The sequence below is a fragment of the Salvelinus namaycush genome, chromosome 40 (assembly GCF_016432855.1).
Source record: "Salvelinus namaycush isolate Seneca chromosome 40, SaNama_1.0, whole genome shotgun sequence".
Taxonomy (NCBI): Eukaryota; Metazoa; Chordata; class Actinopteri; order Salmoniformes; family Salmonidae; genus Salvelinus; species Salvelinus namaycush.
In genome coordinates this window covers 5,756,521-5,774,948 of record NC_052346.1, presented here as the reverse complement: position 1 = coordinate 5,774,948, position 18,428 = coordinate 5,756,521, and the positions used below count along the sequence as shown (strand labels likewise).

At 42.0% G+C, this 18,428-nt stretch overlaps 1 protein-coding gene across 1 annotated transcript in view; it reads right to left on the bottom strand.

Annotated features, from left to right (window-relative positions):
• LOC120033295 (low-density lipoprotein receptor-related protein 1B-like) overlaps positions 1-18,428 on the bottom strand; it is a 167,461-nt gene that overhangs the window by 89,990 nt on the left and 59,043 nt on the right. Inside the window, exons 36-41 of the mRNA XM_038979571.1 lie at positions 12,354-12,480; positions 11,370-11,530; positions 10,735-10,862; positions 9,986-10,090; positions 9,496-9,765; positions 13-202 (exon numbers count right to left, since the gene is read on the bottom strand). Of these exons, the coding sequence (XP_038835499.1) occupies positions 13-202; positions 9,496-9,765; positions 9,986-10,090; positions 10,735-10,862; positions 11,370-11,530; positions 12,354-12,480 (981 nt within the window). The remainder of the gene's footprint in view (positions 1-12; positions 203-9,495; positions 9,766-9,985; positions 10,091-10,734; positions 10,863-11,369; positions 11,531-12,353; positions 12,481-18,428) is intronic.

Sequence of the window (18,428 nt, the reverse complement as noted above, 5' to 3'; positions counted from 1 at the left end):
TTTAACACCTACTTCTGACACTCCTCCAGAGCCAGGTTATGTGGGTGGTCATCCTCTGCCAGTGTGACCACAGCCTCTCTGGTGAAGGCCCCGGGGAGGCTCTGGTCCAGGCTGTGCCTGCTGACGGTGGCTGTGGTGGAGCTGGTCCAATAAAGCGAGTCCCAGGCTCCATGGTACGCTAGGCCCTCCACTGACCCCACATCTACACAGGAACAATAACACTGATATAATTAAGCAATAAGGCACGAGGGGGTGTGGTATATGACCAATATATCACGGCTAATAGCTGTTCCTAGGCACGACGCAACAAATACCAAATACCAAAACACAGAGGTGACTTATTGCTATTATAAACTGGTTACCAACATAATTAAAACAGTTAAAAGTATTTTTTTGTCATACCCGTGGTGTACGGTCTGATATACCACAGCTTTCAGCCAATCAGCATTCAGGGCTCAAACCACCCAGTTTATAACACTGAATATAACATTGACAAACACTGAATAACATTATCTGACTTTTGGTTGAGTAAGAAGAACTCAACAAACACACGTGATACAGTCAAACGCAGAGAGCGGATTTGTCTTTTCTTTCATGGTAAAGTAAGAGTATATCAACTCAGACAAAAAAAATTCAGCAAACTTAACATGTGTAAATATTTGTATGAACATAACAAGATTCAACAACTGAGACAAACTGAACAAGTTCCACAGACATGTGACTAACAGAAATTTAATAATGTGTCCCTGAACAAAGGGGGGGGGGGTCAAATTCAAAAGTAACAGTCAGTATCTGTTGTGGCCACCAGCTACATTAAGTACTGCAGTGCATTTCCTCCTCATGGACTGTACCAGATTTGTCAGTTCTTGCTGTGAGATGTTACCCCACTCTTCCACCAAGGCACCTGCAAGTTCCCGGACATTTCTGGGGGAAATGGCCCTAGCCCTCACCCTCCAATCCAAAAGTTCCCAGACTTGCTCAATAGGATTGAGATCCGGGCTCTTCGCTGGCCATAGCAGAACAGTGACATTCCTGTCTTGCAGGAAATCACGCAAAGAACGAGGAGTATGGCTGGTGGCATTGTCATGCTGGAGGGTCATGTCAGGATGAGCCTGCAGGAAGGGTACCACATGAGGGAGGAGGATGTCTTCCCTGTAACGCACAGCATTGAGATTGTCTGCAATGACAACAAGCTCAGTCCGATGATGCAGTGACACACCTCCCCAGACAATGACGGACCCTCCACCTCCAAATCGATCCCGCTCCAGAGTACAGGCCTCAGTGTAACGCTCATTCCTTCAACGATAAACGCGAATCCGACCATCACCCCTGGTGAGACAAAACCGTGACTTGTCAGTGAAGAGCACTTTTTGCCAGTCCTGTCTGGTCCAGCGACGGTGCCCATAGGCGACGTTGTTGCCGGTGATGTCTTGTGAGGAACTGCCTTACAACAGGCCTACAAGCCCTCAGTCCAGCCTCTCTCAGCCTATTGCCGACAGTCTGAGCATTGAGTGAGGGATTGTGCGTTCCTGGTGTAACTCGGGCAGTTGTTGTTGCCATCCTGTACCTGTCCTGCAGGTGTGATGTTCGGATGTACCGATCCTGTGCAGGTGTTGTTACACGTGGTTTGCCACTACGAGGAGGTTCAGCTGTCCGTCCTGTCTCCTTGTAGCGCTGTCTTAGGCGTCTCACAGTACGGACATTGCGATTTATTGCCCCGGCCACATCTGCAGTCCTCATGCCTCCTTGCAGCATGCCTAAGGCACATTCACACAGACGAGCAGGGACCCTGGGCATCTTTCTTTTGGTGTTTTTCAGAGTCAGTAGAAAGGCCTCTTTAGTGTCCTAAGTTTTCATAACTGTGACCTTAATTGCCTACCGTCTGTAAGCTGTTAGTGTCTTAATGGCCACAGATGCATGTTCATTAATTGTTTATGGTTCATTGAACAAGCATGGCAAACAGTGTTTAAAACCCTTTCCAATGAAGATCTGTGAAGTTATTTGGATTTTTACGAATTATCTATATATATATATATATATATACACTCAGCAAAAAAAGAAACATCCCTTTTTCAGGACCCTGTCTTTCAAAGATAATTTGTAAAAATCCAAGTTTAAAAAAAATATATATATTTACTCAGCAAAAAAAGAAACATATATATATATATACAGTTGAAGTTGGAAGTTTACATACACCTTAGCCAAATACATTTAAACTCAGTTTTCCTGATATTTAATTCCCTGTCTTAGGTCAGTTAGGATCACCACTTTATTTTAAGAACGTGAAATGTCAGAATAATAGTAGAGAGAATTATTTTTTTCAGCTTTTATTTCTTTCATCACATTTCCAGTGGGTCAGAAGTTTACATAAACTCAATTAGTATTTGGTAGCACTGCCTTTAAATTGTTTAACTTGGGTCAAACGTTTCGGGGAGCCTTCCACAAGCTGCCCACAATAAGTTGGGTGAATTTTGGGCCATTAAACCTGACTGAGCTGGTGTAACTGAGTCAGGTTTGTAGGCCTCCTTGCTCGCACACGCTTTTTCAGTTCTGGTCACACATTTTCTATAGGATTGAGGACAGGGCTTTCTGATAGCACTCCAATACCTTGACTTTGTTGTCCTTAAGCCATTTTGCCACAACTTTGGAAGTATGCTTGGGGTCATTGTCCATTTGGAAGACCCATTTGCGACCAAGCTTTAACTTCCTGACTGATGTCTTGAGATGTTGCTTCAATATATCCACATCATTTTACATTCCTCATGATGTCATCTATTTTGTGAAGTGCACCAGTCCCTCCTGCAGCAAAGCACCCCCACAACAGGATGCTGCCACCCCCGTGCTTCACGGTTGGGATGGTGTTCTTTGGCTTGCAAGCCTCCCCATTTTTCCTCCAAATATAACGATGGTCATTATGTCCAAACAGTTATATTTTTGTTTCATCAGACCAGAGGACATTTCTCCAAAAAGTATGATCTTTGCCCCATGTGCAGTTGCAAACCGTAGTCTGGCTTTTTTTATGGCGGTTTTGGAGTAGTGGCTTCTTCATAGCTCAGCGTTCTTTCAGGTTATGTCGATATCCACAGACTCGTTTTACTGTGGATATAGATACTCTTGTACCTTGTGGTGGCTAATTTCTTTACTATCAAATGAGGAGAGACAAACTTATCACACAAGTCAGAGTTATACTTAAACTAAATCTTTAATAATAAGAGCTTTGCAACAGCAATGACTTTCAACGATTCACTATTTCTAATGATCCGTTGAGAGTGGCAACACAAGGGCTACTGAGATCTTTTATAGCCAAGATCCACCCCCAAGTCGACGTAACAAACCACAGATATTAGGAACAGTTCACAAAGTGAGACTTTATAAATGAGAAAGGAGTATCCCGTAGCCAGATAGGACTCGCTATAAATTATCGTTCAGTCTGGCCCCTAAGACGAGGTTGCTATCTTGTTCCTGTTACTCCTGGCACAAAAACACCAACTCATCCAATGGCATAAAACAATTGTCAACTCTAGACACTACCACACACATCCCCCAAGGCCAAAGGAGGGAGTGACTGGCACACAGACATAGTGGAAACCAGTAATTGGTTCCCCATTAATCACACCATCCCTTCACATGGTTTAACAGATACATTCACATATGAAGACAATGTTCCCTCCTGTCCTCTTCCCTTTCTGATATTCTGCATAGCACCAGAGACATGTGAAAGACGAGCCTGACCTCTCCCCTCTCTGGGCCCCAGGTGACTGAGCCCCAGCTGAGGGAAGAAGTGCAACTGCCAACACCAGAGTCCGAAGGGATACATTCTAATAACAAGTATATCACATAAGCATATTATGCAGATAAGACATCTTAATTATCTTTCTGATTCATCCACCACAACCTGTTTCCTCCAGCATCTTCACAAGGTCCTTTGCTGTTATTCTGGGATTGATTTGATCTTTTCGCACCAAAGTACATTCATCTCTAGAAGACAGAACGCATCTCCTTCCTGAGCGGTATGACGGCTCCGTGGTCCCATGGTGTTTATACTTGCGTACTATTGTTTGTACAGATGAACGTGGTACCTTCAGCCGTTTGGAAATTGCTCCCAAGGATGAACCAGACTTGTGGAGGTCTGCATTTTTTTCCCTGAGGTCTTGGCTCATTTCTTTGGATTTTCCCATGATGTCAAGCAAAGAGGCACTGAGTTTGAAGGTCGGCCTTGAAATATATCCACAGGTACACCTCCGATTGACTCAAATGATATCAATTAGTCTATCAGAAGCTTCTAAAGCCATGACATCATTTTCTGGAATTTTCCAAGCTGTTTAAAGGCACAGTCAACTTAGTGTATGTAAACTTCTGACCCACTGGAATTGTGATACAGTGAATGATAAGAGAAATAATCTGTCCGTAAACAATTGTTGGAAACCCCTAAACAATTGTTACTTGTGTCATGCACAAAGTAGTTGTCCTAACCAACTTGCCAAAACTATAGTTTGTTAACAAGAAATATGTGGAGCAGTTGAAAAATGAGTATTAATGACTCCAACTTAAGGGTATGTAAACTTCCTACTTCAACTGTATATATATATATATGTAGAGAGAGAGAGAGAGAGATATCTGGCACACCTTGTAAAGGTTGTCTCTTTAGGCATGAAAGAATCCAGTGGTCAGCTGTACTGGGTAGCGATCAACACACTGTGAATACTTTGATTTTAAACTGGTTGGGTCTGAATGTGGATAACCTTCATCGGGACACACCTGGATATCCCCGTGAATATATTTCATATTCCGCTGTACCGAACAGTAGAGTTTCTTCCTGAAAGATAAATCAATGCCAAACTCTTTTGAATGGAACCCAACGAGCCTAGGCAGGTGTAAAGATGTCCCACTGGGCTAAGAGATGAACAATAGAAGACTGTTCACTGTTTTACATTCAGACAGGACAATAGCACAAACTAGGACATAAAAATCAACATTCACTACCAGTAAAAAAGAAAAGTAATACAAATAATTGAGAATACAGCCAGTGTACAAACAGGCAATACCACTAAGAAATCTTTAAACAAGCGAAAAAATCATATTCTCTTCATCTGCCCAAATGTATTCAGAATAAATTCTGCAAATAGGGTAATATCACACACTTGTTTGGACAAGGGATAGGCCTATATGGTTGACAAAAATATTATTTTAGGAGATACTTAATTATCATATTCGTTAATCATTATATGGGAGTAGTGCTGGTGCTTTCTCCATGAGCTAGCCTCCTATAAGGACAACCATTATTGCCTTTCCTCTCCAACATCCAACCCCCTCTGTGATTTTGATCGATCTTCCTTCCCCGTTCCTGGTCAGTGAGATATATTTGAGCCAAGTCAGCATGGAGCCTAGCCTACTACACAGAAGCTACAGGGGCTATGGGGTGACGGGGATCTGCTGTCTATGTGCATTAGGGAACTATACTGCAACACCTCCGAGGCGTCTGTGTGTGTGTGTGTGTGTGTGTGTGTGTGTGTGTGTGTGTTCAGCTGATTACTCCTAAAACACTATATCAGATGGACATACAGAAGAAATGTCATATCCATCTATTGACATTGATTTTCACTATATGTTTATCAGTGGAGGCTCCTTCCTCCTCAGAGGAAGAAGACCACCCTACTCAGTGAATTTCATAAACTAAAAAATTATAAAACATTTAAAAAAGGTCTACAGTAGCCTCAACAGCACTCTGTAGGGTAGCATCATGGTGTAGCCGGAGGACAACTAGCGTCTGTCCTCCTCTGGGTACATTGACTTCAATAAAAAATCTAGGAGGCTCGTGGTTCTCAAACCCTTCCATATCCTTACACAGTAATTATGACATCTTCTGGAGGACGTCCTCCAAACTATCAGAGCTCTTGCAGCTTGAACTGACATGTTATCCACCCAATCAAAGGATCCGAGAATGAATCTAGTACTGAAAGCATAAGCTGCAACTAGCTATCCCTGCCGTGCATAAAATGTGGTGAGTAGATGACTCAACGAGAGAGAAAGACAGTGAATTTCATAAAATAGAAAATGAAGGAGAAGCAAGAGAGAAAAAAGAGAGAGTATTTTTTTTTACTTTCTGTTTCACTTTTTTAGCTAGCAAATGCAGCTAGCTAGTTCAGCCTACTGAAACACCCGGGTCAAACAGTGGGATGTTGTGTTAGCTAGCTGGCTATGACTTTCCAACACAACCCTGGAGCTCTTCCAAGTCAAGGTAAGCTTTTGGTTTGACTAATTTATTGCCACCGGGGCCCGCCGGTGTAACTGCTTACTGACTGTACACTAACATTACTGCATGGTCGTAGCAGGTTTACTAACGGGTTAGTTCTATTAGCTATGCTGACCATGACGTTACTTTAGCTAATATGGTGACAATGACGTAGGTTGTGTGTAGAGGTTTGGCTTGGAAATGTTTTTTCGCCTGGTCACATACAGATGATGTGTTGTGCATTGAAGTCCACAAGCGAAGGGACAAGGTGAGAGGAGGAGAGCACATAGATGCAAGAAGGAATACAACAAGGCTGCTATGAAAGTGAACTGTGTTTACGCGTGATCAGGGGTGAATTCAATTTGCGGATTCTGTTGAAAAACGTTTCTTAAATGGAAGCAAACGGAACAAAACAGGGATAAACATAACTGAATTTGTCCAATAGAAACTCTCGTTTGCAACAGTTGGACTAATGATTACACCCTATATCAGCACGAGTGTGCAAGGTGGTATTGAATGTCACTGGCTGTTCATGTGTCACTGTCTGTCACCTCAAATTTGTCTCTCGACCTGTGTGCACCTACGTTGTAAACTTTCATTCATAGGCTAGGATGTAGCAACCTCATGATGAGTATAGGGAAAATTTGAGTACAATATAGTAGCCTAAACCTACCAATGATACATTAAATTACCTCATGATGAGTATAGGGAAAATTTGAGTACAATATAGTAGCCTAAACCTACCAATGATACATTAAACTGGGTGAATGGAATATGAATGACAGTCATCCAATATGCTGTAATAGAAATAAGGCCATGCTCATGAATTTTTTTTTGTCATCCCACTGACCGCCACTGATGTCTATATAGGATGAGAGTAAAGGCGTCCTCATGCTTCCCATCCGAAACAGTTCGTAACAGTTTGTGCATATATTATGAGGACATTTTGTGACGATTTTGTTTGTTTTGTTTTGGTCTTCGGCAAGGGGTTTTTCGAGCAAGCCGAAGTCAGTAGCTGAAGTCTACACCCCTTCGTCGGTGATTGGTCAACAGTAGGGATTCCTCCATGAAGTGTTTGCTGTCATTAAACAAGAGACGACTCGTTTTCATGAAAACATTTTCATTCACGTAAAAACGAATGACAGATTCTTACGTTCATTCTGACTACGGCGTCTCAATATGGACAAACATTACAATTGCTGTTTTTTTCCTCATTTTTCAAACAAAGTCTTTTAACGGAGTATGCGAGCACACTTGTTCGGTTCGCCTATAGGCACCAGCCAAACCGAAGCATACGGAAGTTTTAAGTCCCCACCATATGAGTAATGTTTTCAACGTGGCACAACATAGGATGCCACCTTTTCAACAAGTCAGTTCGTCAAATTTCTGCTCTGCTACAGCAACCTCTGTCAACTGTAAGTGCTGTTATTGTGAAGTGGAAACGTCTAGGAGCAAACAACGACTCGGCCGCAAAGTGGTAGGCCACACAAGATCACAGAACGGGACCGCCAAGGTTGCAACACTCACTACCGAGTTCCAAACTGCCTCTGCATGCAATGACAACACAATAACTGTTCGTCGGTAGCTTCATGAAATGGGTTTCCATGGCAGAGCAGCCGCACACAACACTAACATCACCATGCACAATGTCAAGCGTCGGCTGGAGTGGTGTAAAGCTCACCGCAATTGGTCTCTGGAGCAGTGGAAACGCGTTCTCTGGAGTGATAAATCACATTCACCATCTGGCAACCCGATGGACGAATCTGGGTTTGGCGGATGCCAGGAGAAGGCTGTAGTGTATTTAATCACAGTATTTATCGGTCTGGGCTGCAAAAGTTTTATAGAATAATACGTCCATTTTCCTGTTGTTTTAGTTGTCATTGCTGTCTATTAATGTGTTATTTTCCTCTATTTCTCATGTTTGTACATCAGAAAGAAACAGAAATGGAATACATATATTTTGATGATTGTTGGACGGAATTTGAATTAGAAGGCCGGAAAAAAGTGAGAGGAAAAGCCAGTAGTAGTCGGCTGTCCCTGACAGTGTGAATAGACCAGGTAATATGTCATGGTGGAACTGACTGAACGTGTCTGTGGTGTTTGACGTTTCTGCGGAGTGATTTACAGAGGGGACAGAAGGGGTCAGGACATCACTTCCTGTTTGCCATCCATCACCTATTACAGTTGGCTGCAAACGAAGATGGATTTGCCCCCCTGTATGAGAGAGAAAATGCCAATACCAACTATCAACCCCACATCAAGTCTCAGGCCAACCCTTTTATACACCTACACCAAATTCCAGTCCTCTCGAGCTCAGTTGGTAGAGCACGGCCCTTGCAACACCAGGATAGTGGGTTCAATTCCCGGGACTACCCGTACGTAAAATGTATGCATGACTGTAAGTCTTTGGATAAAAGTGTCTGTTAAATGGCTTATACAACATGAATACACCTACAGCTTCTCTATATAGCATTCCTTTCATCGTATGCATCTCCAGTAGAACTCGACAACATTTAATGTATCACTTCTGAAATCATTGCAACTGACATCTCATCTTGCTGTACAATGCAGTCTTTGATAGTTTTCTATCAGCAACAGAAGCAATAGAAATGGCAAAAGATCAGAGTTTCTGTCAGACGTACAAAAGAGGCTTCAGTCGGCCTCTAAGTGTTGACATCAGTGGGACATGAAAGGCAGTCAGATTATGTGGGATCCCCCTGGTTTCACACGACAAGTAACAGTTTGAGCTCTTGTCAATGGAGAGTTGAAGACTTTTGAAATTGGGGGAAAGAAATGTTCACTACTTGAAACAGCAGCTTTACTTGCTCAGTCTTCTCTCTCATCTTTCTGAAGGCAGGGAGGAAGCTACAGTATGGCGCAGAAATAAAATAATGAACTCATTCAATGTGAAAGGAGGTGAGAAAAGAATGCAAGTACATTCTACAAGGATTTCCACTTCCCCCGTTACTCTTTGCTACAGATGTAGAATCTTGATCACTTAATCACAGCAGTGTATTTGAGGTTTAAAAAGGCTACTACAGTTTGTCACTACCACTTAGAAATTTCAGACTTGATTTGTCCCTACAAAAATTCACATTTCTTGTTGATGCAGGATTATTTTCCTGCTGTAGCAAATTGACTCAAATTGAGATATAGGTATGATAAACCAAACATTTTCCAGCTTTTCGAACAGTTAGTAATTCATTTAGTAATGGATAAATGAGCAGACAAACAAATACCACACTTTATCAAAGTGAACTTACTCTCAACAATCACTCTCCGTCCAGTCCAGTCGTCATTGACAACCTGTATATTCCCAAAGTGAACGTCACTATAGAAAATCCGGTTGGTGCCTCCAGAGTCCTGTTGTTGGTGATGAAAGGCCAGCGCTATCACATTCTTGAAGTAGGCATGGTTCTCATAGGGCCTGATGGGAGAGTTGAGGTCGCTGTCGTCTGATAGGTGGATGCTCCTCAGGATCGACCTCTCAGAGTAGAGAAGGTAGCCATCGTACTGGTGACAGCTGAGACCGTCTAATCAAATGACAATGATTATGTAATTGAACCTTTGAAACTGTGATTAATTGAAATAAGAACCATTCGATGTGGAAAAAAAACACAAAAATAAGATCAAACTTTAAAGTGCGTTTAAATTCGCTACACACTTAAGAGTAAAAATAAATACATGTAAGAATAAAAAGCAAACAAGAGGCAATAAAAGAGATGAATGAAAATACACAAGATCACTGATTACCTTTAGCCAGGTAGCCGTGAGCACAGGAACACGTCCTCCTCCCACTGCCCTGGTGGAAACACAGCTGACGGCAGCCTCCGTTGTTTTGGCCGCACGGGTTGGTTCCTGTAGGGAAGTCAACTACAGGGTCAAAGGTCAGAGGTCAAGTCCGGTTCTCCACAGTCTTATTGGCTGTCAATCTGAAATGTATTGTTTTGACCATAAGGAATAAGATTCCATTATGAAGTTGCAGTATCAATGTTAGTCAATATTCAGATATTACGTTTCTGTATTGCAAGAGGTTGAAATACCTTCACATTAAAATGGGCAATCAGCAGTTGCTGCATCCATTTTTGGACATATTAATAAATTATTTGTATCTATTGATTCTTGAATAATATAACTTATAAATAAATGCCTCATAAGCTTAGTTTAACTGTTGTACACCAACAGAAGCCCAAATATAAGCTTATTTTCCTCCAATGTTCGTAAACAAAGTAAATGTTAACAAAACATAAACTCTAATTTGAATATCATGGATATCCTTGCATCCATAGCACTGTTTATGCATTTGAGAGTGATTACATTTTTCCAGCCCCATCCTTCAGCTTTTTACCGAAACAGTGGTGGGAAGAATGATGTTATTGTTTCAACTGCTGATTGGCCCTTTAATCTCAGGTCTATTCTAGAACACTTAACAAGCGCAGGTACTGACAGCCTGGTAAGAACATGAAATAATAAGGATGTGATAATGAAGTTGAAACCTCAACCTTTCTCCCGTCCTCGGTTAAAGACTTTGACATCGTTCAAGTTGACTCCCAGGCCACTCCTCAGAGTCATGGCTCCCTCCGTTGGATAACTCTTGACACCTCGGCGAATGGAGCCTCTGGCATGAGCCCTATGCACGCACACACACACACACACACACACACACACACACACACACACACACACACACACACACACACACACACACACACACACACACACACACACACACACACACACACACACACACACACACACACACACACACACACACAACAGGAAGAGGAGGGAGCTTGACACCAGGTAACAGGATGTTTGACACAGGGATAATCAATGGCCCTCGACTAATTAAAACAGAAGAACTCATTAAAATACACTAGACAGCTGGTCTGACAGAAGGTGACGGGACCTAGCTACCCTTGTGGACGACATTGAGGTAGGTACGCACAATTTAAATAGAGAGAAGGTGTCTTTTCTAAATGTTCTGCCTTTTTCTCTATCAATTAGATTGGTATTTAAAGTGACCTTGTGGTGCAGGTGGTTAATCCAACAAGGGTAGCGCAGCTGGCGAAGGCTTCTATGGAGCCTGTTTGGAGAGACTGTACTATACTATAACATTTCTGGAAGAATAAATTACCTGTCAGCCCAGTATATGTAAGGCCCATAGACGGCCATTGAAAACAGATCCGCTGCGTTGCTGGCTGAGGATGACAGTACTATCTCCCGGCTCTCTCCGCTCTCAAGGCTGATCCGCTCTATCTTGTGGGTGCGGGCGTCGCACCAATATAATTTATTTTCCTAGAATACAATGTTGAGAAAATAAACTTCAGGTATATGATGGTGGGAGAGTATCATTCTAAAAAGATAACACAAAGCAGAGTGTAATGCCACTTCAGCCAGGAAGATCAGAGGGAGGCTAAAGTGCTGTGTGTGCACTCTGGGGGCCAAAAACACCTGGTCCTCCTGCTTGGCTCAGTGGGTAAGAGTGTGGAGCTAGCAACATCAACGTCATGGATTTGATTCCCTCTCGTGTCACAAATAATACAATGCCTGCACCCACTGATTGCCAATAACTTTGACGCCTATCTTTTTGAGATTTTATATATTTTTTACTTGTTCAACAAAATCTCTTTTTGCAATTGTATTACTTTGAAATAATATAATAATAAAATGAAAATAATACCATATAATATAGCTCGGTATTTGTATGATTTATTTCAGTCTTTTTTGCTCATCTTTATCAAGGGTGCCAATAACTTTGGACATGAATGTATAGAAGCTCTTTTGGATAAAAGCATCTGCTAAATGGCATTCATTATTATATTTTATAAACTGGGTGGTTCGAGCCCTGAATGCTGATTGGCTGACAGCAGTGGTATATCAAACCGTATACCACGGGTATGACAAAAAAATACTGTTTACTGTTCTAATTACGTTGGTAAGCAGTTTCTAAAAAAGCAATAAGGCAGCTCGGGAGGGTTGTGGTATATGGCCAATATACTGTACCACGACTATGGGCTGTATCCAGGTACTCTGCGTGGCGCCTCGCCTAAGAACAGCCCTAAGCCATGGTATATTGGCCATGTACAAAACCCCCTCAGGGCTTATTGCTTAAATATACCTCATAGTCTATGGAGATCCCGTTGGGCCATGCTATTCCAGAGTTGACCAGAATAACTTGGTCTGATCCGTCCAGCCGGGCCCGACCGATGCAGGGGCTTTGGCCCCATTCTGTCCAGAACAGAAACCTGGCCAAGAGGACAACAGAAGGGTAAGAAGAGTCCACAGCCACCACCCCAAAAAACAATGTTCATACTTTACAGTCACCTCATACATTGACAGGAAATGCTTTGGGTTGATCTAACATGTATTGCTCATAAATCGGTAGACCCTTTTTTTTGTTGCGATAAAAATGTATTTTTCAAGAGAGAACTGGACCAAGTCAGCAGCATCAACACATCAGTATTAGACACACCGGCACATGAGGAAAATGACATCAATAAAATAAGCAGCTCGTATCAAACATGTACACAACACAAGCCAAAAAAACCATAAGAGCTTGCAAAAAATTGCAGGGCCATAACAGTATCGATGCATAATTCAAGGAGGCTGAACTCCATGCTGGTATGGATGGACAGTGGAGTAGACATTTTCAACTCCCTTTCAGATACTAATAGTGAGGCAAGCAGCGGATCAACGTTCCAACAGTTATGACTTACTAACTGTGAACGCACCAATTATAAATCATTAAAAATAACATGACAGTATGCTCTGGCTCCAGTCTCCTCACACAAACTCTAATATCCATAGGGGGCCAGTTGTTGACATATTTCTATATTGGCTTTAATTTAAGCAATCAGCGTGATTGCCACATAAAGTTCTCTCTCTCTACATGAGATCTCTGGGTAATGCATGCATACAATGCTATGAATAATAGGGGTTAGAGAGAGACAACATTAATTAGCCCGGCGCAGGTGAGGCACAAGCTGTGACAGTAGACACACACACACACACACACACACACACACACACACACACACACACACACACACACACACACACACACACACACACACACACACACACACACACACACACACACACACACACACACACACACACACACACACACACTCAGTGCCAGTAGACTCATCTCTATTCTCCTCAGCTGCTTATCCTGGTTCATTAGCATCTCTCATCAGGGGTGGAATCAATAGGAAAGTGCCCTGCAGTCTAAGCTGATGTGGGAAAATGGACCCGTCCTTTCTTTTCCTGTTATTAATGATTGAGAAGCTGAACATGTGAGACAGTGTAATCAGTTATGAATGCAGAGAGTGGGGAAATACTGTATTTATACTTTATAGTTTGCTTTGGATGAAGGGTGGAGAGTTGAGATTTTATTCGCTGGTAATTGCTTGATGTCTAAGGTACATTTTGTTGTGTTACAGCCTGAATTTAAAATGGATTCAATTCATATTTTTTCGTCACTGATCTACACAACAATACCCCATAATGTCAAAGTGGAATATTCTGTTGTTGAAATGTTTTGAAATCAATGAAAAATGTCAAGCTGAAATATCTTGAGTCAATAAGAATTCAACCACTTTGTTATGGCAAGCCTAAATAAGTCCACGAGTAAAAATGTCCTTAACAAATCACATAAGTTGCATGGACTGATTCTGTGTTCAACATGATATTTAATGACTACCCCATCTCTGTACCTCACACATACAAAAAGCTCTAAGGTCCCTCAATCAAGTAGTGAATTTCAAGCACAAAGACCAGCGAGGTATTTCAATTCCTCGCAAAGAAAGGCATTTGTAGATTTTTTTACCCTTTATTTAACTAGGCAAGTCTGTTAAGAACAAATTCTTACTTACAATAATGGCCTACCAGGGAACAGTGGGTTAACTGCCTTGTTCAGGGGCAGAACGACAGATTTTCACCCTGTCAGCTCAGGGATTCAATCCAGCAACCTTTCGCTACTGGACCAACGCTCTAAACACTAGGCTACCTGCTGCCCCTAGATGTGTAAAAATATAGAGGATACGTTGAACATCCATTTGAGCATGGTAAAGTTATTAATTGGGCTTTGGATGGTGTATCAATACACCCAGTCACTACAAAGATACAGGCGTCCTTCCTAACACAGTTGCCGGAGAGGAAGGAAACTGCTCAGCGATTTCACCACAAGGCCAATGGTAATTTTAAAACAGTTACAGAGTTTGTGATATGAGAAAACTGAGGACGGATCAACAACATTGTAGTTACTCCACAATACTAACCTAAATGACAGAGTGAAAAGAAGGAAGCCTGTACAGAATACAAATATTCCAAAACATGCATCATGTTTACAACAAGGCACTTAAGTAATACTGAATACAAAGCGTTATTTTGGGACAAATCCAACAAAACACGTCACTGAGTAGCAATCTTCATATTTTAAAGCATGGTGGTGGCTGCATCATGTTATGGGTATGCTTGTCATCGGTAAGGACTAGGGAGTTTTCTAGGATAAAAATAAACGGAATACAGCTAAGTACAGGCAAAATCCTAGAGAAAAACCTGGTTCACTCTTCTTTCCAACAGGGGAGATGAATTCCCATTTCAGAAGGACAATAGAATAAAACACAAGGTGAAAATCTACAGTGGAGTTTCTTACCAAGATGACATTGAATGTTCCTGAGTGGCCTAGTTACAGTTGAATTAAATTGGATTGAAAATCTATGGCAAGACTTGACAATGACTTTCTCGCAATGATCAACAAACATGACAGAGCTAAAATAATAAATAAAAAAATATTGGACAAATATTGTACAATCCAGGTTTTCAAATCTCTTAGAGACTTACCTAGAAAGACTCTCAGCTGTAATCTCTGCCAAAGGTGTTTCTATGTATTGTCTCAGAGGGCTGAATATTTATCTAGTCAAGATACAGTGCATTCGGAAACTATTCAGACCCCTTGACTTTTCTACATTTTGTTATGTTACAGCCTTATTCTAAAATAGATTTTTTTTTATCCCCCTAATTCATCTACACACAATACCCCCTAATGACAGAGCAAAAAAATGTTTTTAGAAATTTATAATGAAAAAAAAATGAAATATCAAATTTACATAAGCATTCAGATCCTTTACTCAGTACTTTGTTTAAGCACGTTTGGCAGTGATTACAGCCTCAAGTCTTCTTGGGAATGACACTACAAGCTTGGCACACCTGTATTTGGGGAGTTTATCCCATTATTCTCTGCATATCCTCTCAAGCTCTGACAGGTTGGATGGGGAGTGTCGCTGCACAGCTATTTCAGATCTCTCCAGAGATGTTCGATCGAGTTCAAGTCCGGGCTCTGGCTGGGCCACTCCTGCCTTGTCTTGGCTATGTGCTTAGGGTTGTTGTCCTGTTGGAAGGTGAACTTTTGCCCCAGTCTGAGGTCCTTTGTTCATATTTCCCTCGATCTTGACGAGTCTCCAAGTCCCTGCCGCTGAAAAACATCCCCACAGCATGATGCTGCCACCACCATGCTTCACCGTAGGGATGGTGCCAGGTTTCCTCCAGACGTGACACTTGGTATTCTGACTAAAGAGTTCAATCTTGGTTTCATCACACCAGAGAATCTAGTCTAAAAGTCCTTTAGGTGCCTGTTGGCAAACTCCAAGCGGGCTGTCATGTGCCTTTTACTGAGGAGTGGCTTCCGTCTGGTCACTCTAGGCCTGATTGGTGGAGAGCTGCAGAGATGGTTGTCCTTCTGGAAGGTTCTCCCATCTCCACAGAGGAACTCTGTAGCTCTGTCAGAGTGACCATCGGGTTCTTGGTCACCTGCCTGACCAAGGCCCTTCTCCCCCGGTTTCTGTTTAGCTGGGCGACAAGCTCTAGGAAGAGTCTTGGTGCTTCCAAACTTCTTCCATTTAAGAATGATGGAGGCCACTGTGTTGTTGGGAACCTTCAATGGAGCAGAAATGTTTTGGTACTCTTCCCCAGATCTGTGCCTCGACACAATCCTGTCTCGGAGCGCTATGGACAATTCCTTCGACCTTATATAGACAGGTGTGTGCCTTTCCAAATCATGTCCAATCAATTGAATTTACCACAGATGGACTCCAATCAAGTTGTAGAAACATCTCAAGGATGATTAATGGAAACAGGATGCACCTGAGCTCAATTTTGAGTCTCATAGCAAAGGGTCTGAATACTCATGTAAATCAGGTATTTCTGTTTTTTTTATTTTTTATAAATGCAACAATTAAAAGAAAACCTGTTTCAATGAGTCATTATGGGATAGCATGCGTAGATTGATGAGGGAAAAACTAATTTAATCAATTTTAGAATAAGGCTGTAAAGGAACAAAATGTGGAAGAAGGGAATACTTTCCGAATGCACTCTATATTAGTGTTTTATTTTTCATGATTTTTTATAAACGTTCAAATTTGTTTTTTCTTCCACCAAAAAATTATAATTAAATCCATTTTAATCCCACTTTGTAAGATAGCAAAAATGTAGTCTAAGATTTCCCTATCCTGCAAAAGAAAAACATTGAAACGCCATCTCTTAAAACCTGTGAATCCTGGAGAAATCTCAAAATAAATCAATAATGAAGAATGGTCAGATAACAGCATAGTTCAAATCTCTGCATGGGATGTACATTTCAGAAAAACAGGGGAGGTGAAGACAATCAATTTGTGAGAAAGACTGATGATGGGGAGAAAATAAGATCTCTAGTACTAGGTACTAGGATTTGTTAGGCGCCAGGCATCCACAATGTTCAAGTCATCTAAAAAGGTCTTAATATAATTTGAAGGTGCCCGGAGTGCCAAGATATTATCACTGGTGGTATTAATAGCAGGATCTAGAGTCAAGTTAAAATCTCCCCCAAGTGTAACGTCTGCTCCCAACTCACACTCTCAAACACGTAAATCCCCTGAACGCAGCTCACTCTCCAGCTCACTTTCCAGCTCACACTCTCAAACACCTAGATCCCCTGAACACAGCTCACTTTCCAGATCCTAATCACCTGAATTCTGATCACCTGTTCACACACCTGTATGTCATTATCACACACTATTTAGTTCAGTTCTTTGCACCCCATCATTTTTTTTACCCACCTCACTAACGACGCCTTTTGCCTATTCCCTGCCTGTACTTTAGCCTATCCTATTTCCTGTAATCAACTTTTTGCCTGATCTCCCTGACGACGTTACTAGTCCTTCCCTGCCTGTACTGTTGCCTTTTTGGACCCCCTGTGTATGACCTTCTGCCTGCCCCTGGACCCATCTACCTGCCTCCTGTGTATGACTTTCTGCCTGCCCCTGGACCCAGCTACCTGCCTCCTCCTGTGTATGACCTTCTGCCTGCCCCTGGACCCAGCTACCTGCCTCCTCCTGTGTATGACCTTCTGCCTGCCCCTGGACCCAGCTACCTGCCTCCTCCTGTGTATGACCTTCTGCCTGCCCCTGGACCCAGCTACCTGCCTCCTCCTGTGTATGACCTTCTGCCTGCCCCTGGACCCAGCTACCTGCCTCCTCCTGTGTATGACCTTCTGCCTGCCCCTGGACCCAGCTACCTGCCTCCTTCTGTGTATGACCTTCTGCCTGCCCCTGGACCCAGCTACCTGCCTCCTCCTGTGGTGCTTTACAATAATAATAATACAATAAACACATAAACAATAAACACCTGCGCTAGAAACCAGCTCTCTGTCTCCCATCGTGTTCATTACACCAAGGATGGTCACTGAGTCTGGGAAGTCTAACAAGTTAAGCTTCAGGTCTTCAAAAAATTATTTATCAAAAGCATTTGGTGCATACATGGAGGACAAACATAATGTAGTGCCATTAATAGTAACAGAGGTATAACAATTCTGTCTATCAGTGTCTCCCCCAGAGATCCCCACCTTCATATTAAGATGAATATTCCTCTTAAGTACAATCATAGCACCCTTGGTTTAGTTTGGGGCACAGGAGTAGGCTAGTATCTTATAAAACGTGTTCTGAAATCTATTGATATCAGTGGCTTTCAAATTGCTCTGCTGTAGTAAGGTGAAATCAATATATTTACATTATAAGTACTCTAAACAAGTTAAGACTAATCAAATCATGTCAAATTATATTTGTCACATGCGCCGATTACAACAAGGGTAGACCTTACAGCGAACTCCTTACATTCAAGCCCTTAACCAACAATGCAGTTTCAAGAAAAATAAGTG